At 39.7% G+C, this 8,732-nt stretch overlaps 1 gene segment (V, D, J or C); it reads right to left on the bottom strand.

Moving 5' to 3' along the window:
• Window positions 1-7,755: 7,755 nt before the first annotated feature.
• LOC127546335 (immunoglobulin kappa variable 3-11-like) lies at window positions 7,756-8,440 on the bottom strand. The segment is given in 2 exon segments: window positions 7,756-8,183; window positions 8,358-8,440. Coding segments are annotated over 2 exon segments (477 nt in total).
• Between the last annotated feature and the right edge of the window lie 292 nt (window positions 8,441-8,732).

Here is an 8,732-nt window from a genome sequence, read left to right on the forward strand (position 1 = left end):
AATTAGAGAAAAATAAAATACTAAATAAATTTAAATTAAAGAAAAAATTCCATCTAGATATATTTGAACAAGTTATTGTCCCTGAAAAACAGGATTATACACATGACAAAGGCATCAGTTACAATGACTTCATATGAAAATTCAATCAGTGAGATGATACTCTCATGTATAGAAGACCAAAAGAGTCTAAAAAGTGCCTAAAAAGTGGGCAAATATTTAGTTGATCTGCCAAGTGAAGAAAGATCGAACACAATGGCAATATGTATTTGAATTATACATTCATTTGCAGAATTTCTAAAAAAGGAATTTAGTTGATAATGGTCTTATAACAGAGAGAACAGAGAGTAACCCCCTCCTCTTTCTCTTTATCTACTTTTATTCTTTAATAGCCTCTGGACACTTTCAAATACTGTCTGAAATTGCATTTTCCCTTAATCTGCTTCTTTATGTGTGTCTTTGTCTCTGTGTATTTTTCTTCTGACTAGATGGTCATAACCCTAACTTCTACAATAGAAATACAATACTAAGATGAACTAAGTGCTGCTTTGATTTCATTTTCCATGGAATGTTGGAATGGTCACATCTTTAATTTCCTTTTGTTGGGAAACTCCTGGGTGAGGATACACCCACTATCCCCCCCTTCATCCCTTCTTTCAACTCCAAACTTTCCTATTATTCTCCATCCCTATAATCATCCAGGATTCCAACCTGAGTACCATTCTTGACTCTTCCCTCACACTCTCCTGAGGGGAACCCTGCTATCTGCGTTTTCCTGTCCAGTGAATGGGAGCAACTCCCTTCAATTAGCTCCATGGTAGGAATATGCTACAATAATAGGCTTTTGAGGGGGCCAGAATGGGAAATTGCTTCCTTTTCTGTTGCTGTTTATTCTAAATGCTAATCAGAAGGTGAAGACAACAATTCATCCCTTGCTTGGATGCCATGAATTAAAGTAGGGAAATGAATTGGAAGGAGGACTTCCTTCCTCTGCTCTTTTTACCTCAAGCTTGGGGCATTTTATCTCGTTCAGTTTCATTTGCCTTTCTCAAGGGCGGATGGTGATCTCTCCTGGATCAGGAGTTCAACTAATGGAATCTAAAGATGCAATGCAGGATTCCAGATAGGATGTGGCAGCCTATCAACCTGGCAAGGAAACCCTCAGAGGCCAGGGTTCCAGGGATGTGAGCCTATGTGGGATCTTGGATCTGGTAGTAAGGACTATATTCTATGGGAATTGAAGAAAACTATGAATCTATTCCCCAGAGAGTGTGTATATTCATGTGTATGTACATGTGCCAAGAGGAGGGAGAACAAGGAAGAAATCCTATATGCTATTTATATAGTTGTTGAAATATCTTTGAAACTACTATTTCTTTAGAAAAGCTGATCTTAATGGTTAAACCAAAACTGATCATAGGCTCTCCTACACTTGTAAGCAATACCATCACTAGAGCCTAGAGTCAATGGCAGAGAGCCTAGACACAACCAATTACCATTATGAACATCATAGAAATCTGGGGAAGGGATGAGATGTAAGATCCTGTTCTTCAAGCAGTGGGGAGGAGGAGAGTAATGATCCTATTGGTAAATCACTTAGTGCCTAATACATAGTAGGTGCTTTAGAAAGGCTTTCTTTCTTCCATGGATACCTTGTTCTTACTTCATGTATTAAATCTAGTCCCTTCAATCTTTCCACATTGGATAAATTTCTGCTACTGGAGTCAAAAAGAACAAGCTGTACACCTCTATCATGGGATAAATTTTAGAATGCTTAAATGTTCCCCTCCATTCTATTCTGTTCTCCACATATATTCTCTAGGCCAAACATTCCTGGTTCCTTCCAATGATCTTCACCAAACATGGACTCCAAACCTTTCCCTATCCTGACTATTTCTCTGACTGCCTTCCAGGTTTTCTTGATTCCTCCATGGGAGGACAATAGAGCACCTGGACATAGAAAAAGAAAAAGAAAAACCTATTCCAGAAATGGCTTTTATGGAGAAGAATTGAACACACTGAGGTGATATCCTAAGATATTTCCATCTTCGTTTTAGACAGAGTCAAATCTGTTTCCTCTACTTCTGTAGGTGACAACTCAGCCATATCTATATCCCTCTCAGACACTAAAATGATATTCTTTAAATGCAGGTCTGATTTTATCAGCATCCTCCTCACTCCCCAATTCAATAAATTCCAGTGGCTCCCTATTACTTCTAGGAGCAAATAAAAAATGCTGTTTGACATTCAAAGCCTTTTTTAACCTAGCCCCCTTCCAGTCTTGTCACATCTCATTCCCCAAAACATGATTTGCTATTTGGTGACACTCTTGACAATGACAGTCTTTGGGCTGTTCCACAAACAAGATGCTCCATTTCTTAGCTCTTTTCATTTTTTCTAATTCTCCCTAATCCCTAGTAACCTTGTCCCTCCTCCATTCTGACTACTAACATTTCTGACTTTCTTTAAGTCCTAATTAAAATCTCATCTTCTACAGAAAGTTTCTAATTCTGCACAATCCTAGGGCCTTCTCTCTTTCAATTATTTCCAATTTATCCTGGGTAGTAGTGCTGGGTTTTATATATTTGTTTACATAGGCTCTCAAACTAGATTGTAAACTCCTGAGTGCAAAGGGTCTTTTCGTCTCATTTTGAATCTCCCATGTTTAGCACAGTGTCTACCTATATTAGGCATTTACTACATGTTGATGAATTCAAGAACTGATTAATCTTCTGCTATCTCCTTATCATGACCTCCAATAAGTTTGTATCATGAGGATCCTAAATTCTCTTAAGTCTGAACAAACTCCTGAAGTAGCCCACACATTTTTCTCTTTCTCTGGTGTGCAGACTCTGATATGTCTTTTCATCTAAGATACTTAAAAATTCTTTTTTCCATTAAAGATAAATTTTGTTTTCTGCATGATTAAACTTAATTTTGTAGAATAAAATATTCTTTGTATTTCTGTGTGAGATTGATGAGGTATGGATCATGGCAAAAATATGGGTTGGTCTCCTACTTCTCCAAAACACCAGGTTAGGGCGGCCTCGTAGTGAGAAATTCCCTAACACATAAGGCTGTGATAAGAAAAGGCTTTTTATTAGAAAGACACCAAGATGTTCTCTTGGTGGGCAATATCCAGTGGTTTGCAAAAAGACATTTTCTAGAGACTTATTTTATACAGGAACAGAACAATAGAAGGGAATTGGCAAAGCCATTTAAGTTTTGCATCCAAAGAGGTGTATACTTTAAATAATCTTTCTTCTTGCTTCCAGAGGGTGTGGGACCATATAAGTTTGAATTTCTTCCGGAGAATGTAAATCCACTTAAGTTTGTTCTGGGACAGACTGTCCGTTTTGTCCTCATCACAGATCATCCCATTTTTGAAATATTGTTTTCTAAGATTTCTTATTTTTGCTAGAATCTACTAGGTCCTGTGTGATATTGATCCATTCTTTGGCATTTGAAATGCTTTCTTTCTGTACTTTTGCTACATTTCCCCCCTTTTATATGGATGATATAAGTTTTAAGCATGAGATTCCTGGGACTTTTCCCTGGTCTTCCAAATCTGAATAGAATTATGCAGGGAACAAAATAGATTTTTAATAGAATAAAGAAATATCCAGTACTTTGCATGAAGGAGCCTGAGGAGAAACTTTTGAAAAATTCTTTGTACATCTTAAAATGCTATGTGAATTCTAATTCTAATTATTGAAGTTGGAGAGGTTAAGAGCTTCATCAGTCCAGAGGCAACAAAGCTATCACGAAATGATTTCATTTGCCTAAAAGTGAGTGTTGTATATAGTAGCCTATTGAGTTTTCTTTTTCAAAATATAGTTTCTAGAAAGAGTGGCTTTCACCTCTGGATTCATATTGATCTGACAGGGGAAGGAAAGAACTAAAACCCAGAAGGGACTCCATGTGGCTTCAAGGCAGCAAATAGTCCATGTTGGGGAGTAAGGGGAGATGAGGATTTTGAAGTATATAAAAATTGGGTGAGGTAGATCATGGAAATGCAATAAGACAGTTTAAAATGGCTACAATGGATCTTTGAGAGTAATGAGGTCTGTGAACTTTTATTGGATGGAATGACATTTGAAGATGATGCTTGTGTCGGAGGCACAGGAAGAAAGAGACCCACACCTGGAATTGTGCATAGACTGTTTGGAAACATTGCTATATCTAAGGCATTCATTCTTTAACAAGTATAAATTCTTGCCATCCAGCCACACAATGAAAAGTTAAACTAATCCATAGAAGTGGTTCTTCAGGATCCAGAAAATGTTTAGAGACACTGAGAACTCTTTTTTTGTCAGCTCAGTTTGTTTGTTTGTTTGTTTTTTAGTGCCCAGGGTGGTATCAAACATGAACAATCATGAATACCAATCTGGCCCTAAAAATGAGAAGGAGGATGTAGTTTGGAACATATAGAAAGAATCCACAGAAGAGCAAATGGGGGGTGCAGATGAATAGGTCCATGGGATCCCACAATCTTTCAGACCTTTATGGTCCAAATCATTCTATGGCTTTAGCCATTGAAAATAATGATCTCCCCTCCAGTCCTCAGAGTTTATGAAGGTGTAGCCAGAATAAATAATCCCTCATAAATAGGGGTATGGGAAATTTTGAGAAAGGACATTATGGAAAATTTCAAGCTAAAGCTTCCTGATTTGCTTTCTTCTTCATACAATTCGTATTTCTGGTTGTGCTGAGTCCACCATCAAAAGGACTTCTCGAGACAACCCTGGGTATAATTTTTTTTCCCTTTTATTAAACTTTTTATTTTTCACAACATATGCATGGATAATTCTTCAGCAATGGCCCTTGCAAAATCTTATGTTCCAATTTTTCCCACTTCCCCCACTTCCTTCCCTAGATGTCAAATTGTCCAATATATGTTAAATATGTCAGAAATATATGTTAAATCCAATATATGCATATATTTATACATTTATCTTGCCACACAAGAAAAATTAAATCAAACCAGAAAAAATGAGAAACAAAATAAAATGCAAGCAAACAACAACAAAAAGAATGAATGCTATGTTGTGAACCACAATTAGTTTCCACAGTCCTTTCCATGGGTGTAGATGGCTCTCTTCAGCACAAGACCACTCAAACTGATCTGATTCATCTCATTATTGAAGAAGATCATATCCATCAGAAATGATCATCGTGTATTCTTGTTGTTGCTGTATACAATGATCTCCTGATTCTGCTCATTTCACTTGACATCAGCTTATATAAGTCTCTCCAGGTCTCTCTAAAATCATCTTGCTAATTATTGCTTACAGAACAATAATATACCATAATAACCATATACCATATTTTATTCAGCCATTCTCCAACTGATGGGCATCCATTCAGTTTCCAGTTTCTTGCCACTATACAAAGGGCTGCCAGAAACATTTTTGCACACGTGGTTCCCTTTCCCTCTTTTAAGATCTCTTTGGGATATAAGCCCAGTAGAAATCGTTGGGTTAAAGGATATGCACAGTTTCACAACTCTTTGGGCATAGTTCCAAATTGCTCTCCAAAATGGTTAAATCCATTCACAATTCCACCAACAATGTATCAGTGTCCCAGTTTTCCCACATTCCCTCCAACATTTACCATTACCTTTTCCTGTCATCTTAGCCAATCTGACAGGTGTGTAGTGGTATCTTTGAGTTGTCTTAATTTGCCTTTCTCTAATCCATAGTGATTTGGAGCACCTTTTCATGTGGCTACAATTTCAATTTCTTCATCGGAAAATTGTCTGTTCATATACTTTGATCACTTATTTGAAAAATGGCTTGAACTATTATAAATTTGAGACAGTTGTCTCTATATTTTAGAAATAAGGTCTTTTTGAGATCCTTTGAATATAAAAATGTTTTCCCTGTTTATTGCTTCCCTTCTAATCTTGTCTGTATTAGTTTTGTTTGTACAAAAACCTTTTAACTTAATATAATCAGAATTATGTATTTTATGATCAATTATTATTTTTAGTTCGTCTTTGGTCACAAATTCCTTCCTCTTCCACATAAATTATCCTATGTTCTTGTAATTTGTTTATAATATCATTCTTTATATGTAGATCATGAATCCATTTTGACCTTTGCTTGGTATATGCTGTTAGGTGTGTGTCTATGCCTACTTTCTGCCATACTAGTTAACAATTTTCCCAGCAGTTTTTGTCAAATAATGAATTCTTATCCCAAAAGGTGGAGCCTTTCAGTTGTCAAATACTAGATTTTATAGTTATGGTTATATTGTTCTGTGAACCTAACCTATTCCATTGAAATAGTCTATTTCTTAGCCAGTACCAAATGGTTTTGATGACTGCTGCTTCTTAGTATAGTTTTAAATCTGGTACAGCTAGGACACCTTCATTTGCTTTTCTCTTCATTAATTACTTTGAAATTCTTGACTTTTTGTTCTTCCAGGTGAATTTTGTTTATATTTTTTCTAGTTCAGTAAAATAGTTTCTTGGGAGTTTGATTGGTATAGCAATAAATAAATAGACTAATTTTGGGAGTCATTTATTATATTTGCTGGACCTATCTACAACCACTTGATATTTTTCCAATTGCTTAGATCTGACTGTGTGCTCCTTGCTCTTCTGATGATGTACAGAAAAATGGAGAAGGGCCCCTTTGGTTTGGGTGGAGCCCTCCCGGTGCACTTAGGAAGGTCATGACAAAAGGGGTCTCAGAGCATGGGCGGGCATGGCTGAGCTGGAAGGCCCAGACTCTGGTGAGTGTCTGACAGACTGTGATGCTCTCCTGATGCTCTATCTCAGTGAAACCACAAATAAACAGAGTCCAACAAACTGAATCTGCAGAGGAGCCGTGTCTGACATATAGGTCTGTGTTCCTTGTGTCCATCCCTTCTCTGTCAGGAGGTCAGTAACTCCTTCCCAGGTGCCAAGGTGTTCTGGGCTTGTCCTGGTCAGAGCTCCCCTGGAATCCTGCTTTCCCTCCTGGGTGTCCCGTGGGAGAATGGCCTGAGGCAGGCTGTGTCCAGGCAGAGGGAGGCAGCCAGGATGGGGAAAGGGCCAGAGGTCCAGAGGCAGGAAGGTTGTTTGAAGGAACCAGGGAGGCTGAGCTTGGGGGAGGCCCAACATGGAGCTTATAGTACCTGCCTGCAAGGATCCAAAGGGCTGTGACAAGGACGGGGGTGGGACTTGTCTGGTACCAAAGCCTAGAAATGTGAGCAAAGCAGGGAACGTGCAGAGGCCGGTTTTAGACTTTAGCTAAGAAGAGACTCCCTGGCAAAGAGAATTATGTAGGAGGGTAATGATGCAGTCCTGGAGGCATCAATAATTATAAGAGCTACTGTTCCTACAGCTCCTCCTAAGTGCCAGCCACACTGCTGAGCAGTTCTCAGTTATTTTCTCCCTTGATCCTGACAAAACCCCCAGGAGGCAGCTGCTAATGTGATCCTCCTTTAAAAGATAAGAAAATTGAAACACAGGTTAAGTAACTTCCCCAGCATCATACAGGTAGGAAGTGACTGATTTGAACTCAAGCCTTCCTGACCATGTGCCTCCCTCCATCCACTGCTCCCGTAGTAGTTAGTCCCCCTGCACTGGAGCTCTCCCAGCAAAAGCTATGAGAGCATTTCTTAAGGATCTGAACAGGGGTTTCTTGGTCAGGTTTGGGGGAGGGAAACCCACTTTTGGCTGTGACCTAATTATTTAGATTGTGTCACTCCTGTGGACAGGAAAGATATCAAGGTCAGAACTCACCACAGCCCAGCATCTCCCTCTGAGACCTAGAAACCTCCCCTGAGGAAGCCCAGGCACACTGCCCCCATCCCAGCTGAGGGGAAGCAGAAGCCCCTGGGGCCTGATGTCCCCTTAGCAGCTGCTGGGCAGGTTTTTGTTCGGGGCTGTATCACTGTGGGAGAATAGCTGTATCTCTGCTGACAGTGATAGACTGCAGCGTCCTCAGCCTCCACGTTGCTGATTGTGAGGGAGAAATCTGTCCCAGAGCCACTGCCACTGAACCGGGCAGGGATCCCAGTTTGCAGGGTGGTTGAACGATAAATTAGGAGCTTGGGAGCCTCCCCTGGCTTCTGTTGGTACCAATTTAAGTAATTACTAACATCCGAGCTGGTCTTGCAGTTAATGGTGACCCTCTCTCCTGGAGACACTGACAAAAATTCTGGAGACTGAGTCACCACCATGGCCCCCCTGGAACCTGGAATGAAAAAAAAGACAGAACATGATCCATATAACTTCATTGTCCTGGACTTTCAATTCAGAAAGAACAAGGAAAAGGGAATAGGCCGAATCTCCTTCCTCTCTCCTAACCTCCCCCAGACACATCCCAGAGATGGCCAGAAAGCAGTGGAGCATATGCAGGCTCCCTCACCTGAGATCCAGAGCAGCAGAGAGCAGAGGAGCTGAGCCTGGGCCCCCATCTCCTCCCCTGACCTTGGATGCTAGTGAGCAAAGACCTCACCCATGAGCTGGCATTTATCTGGGTCTGAGCATCTGGGGTTTTCCCTGGGGAAACATGCAAATCAATGGGGCAGGGGGAAGTAGAAAAGCAGAATGATCTTAAGAGCTTTCCTTTCAAATAACTGGATTATTGATAATTTTAACCCCTAAAAGACATTATAATCCTGTCTATTCCCCCAAACTGTCATGTCAGACTACAGTCCCCTGCAGGCTGTGTATTGACTTAGTTTTGTGATCAATGTGCTGATTTAATTTTTGTTAATTATGTTTTTCTGTTTTTAAAGCT

The sequence above is a fragment of the Antechinus flavipes genome, chromosome 2, assembly GCF_016432865.1.
Source record: "Antechinus flavipes isolate AdamAnt ecotype Samford, QLD, Australia chromosome 2, AdamAnt_v2, whole genome shotgun sequence".
Taxonomy (NCBI): domain Eukaryota; kingdom Metazoa; phylum Chordata; class Mammalia; order Dasyuromorphia; family Dasyuridae; genus Antechinus; species Antechinus flavipes.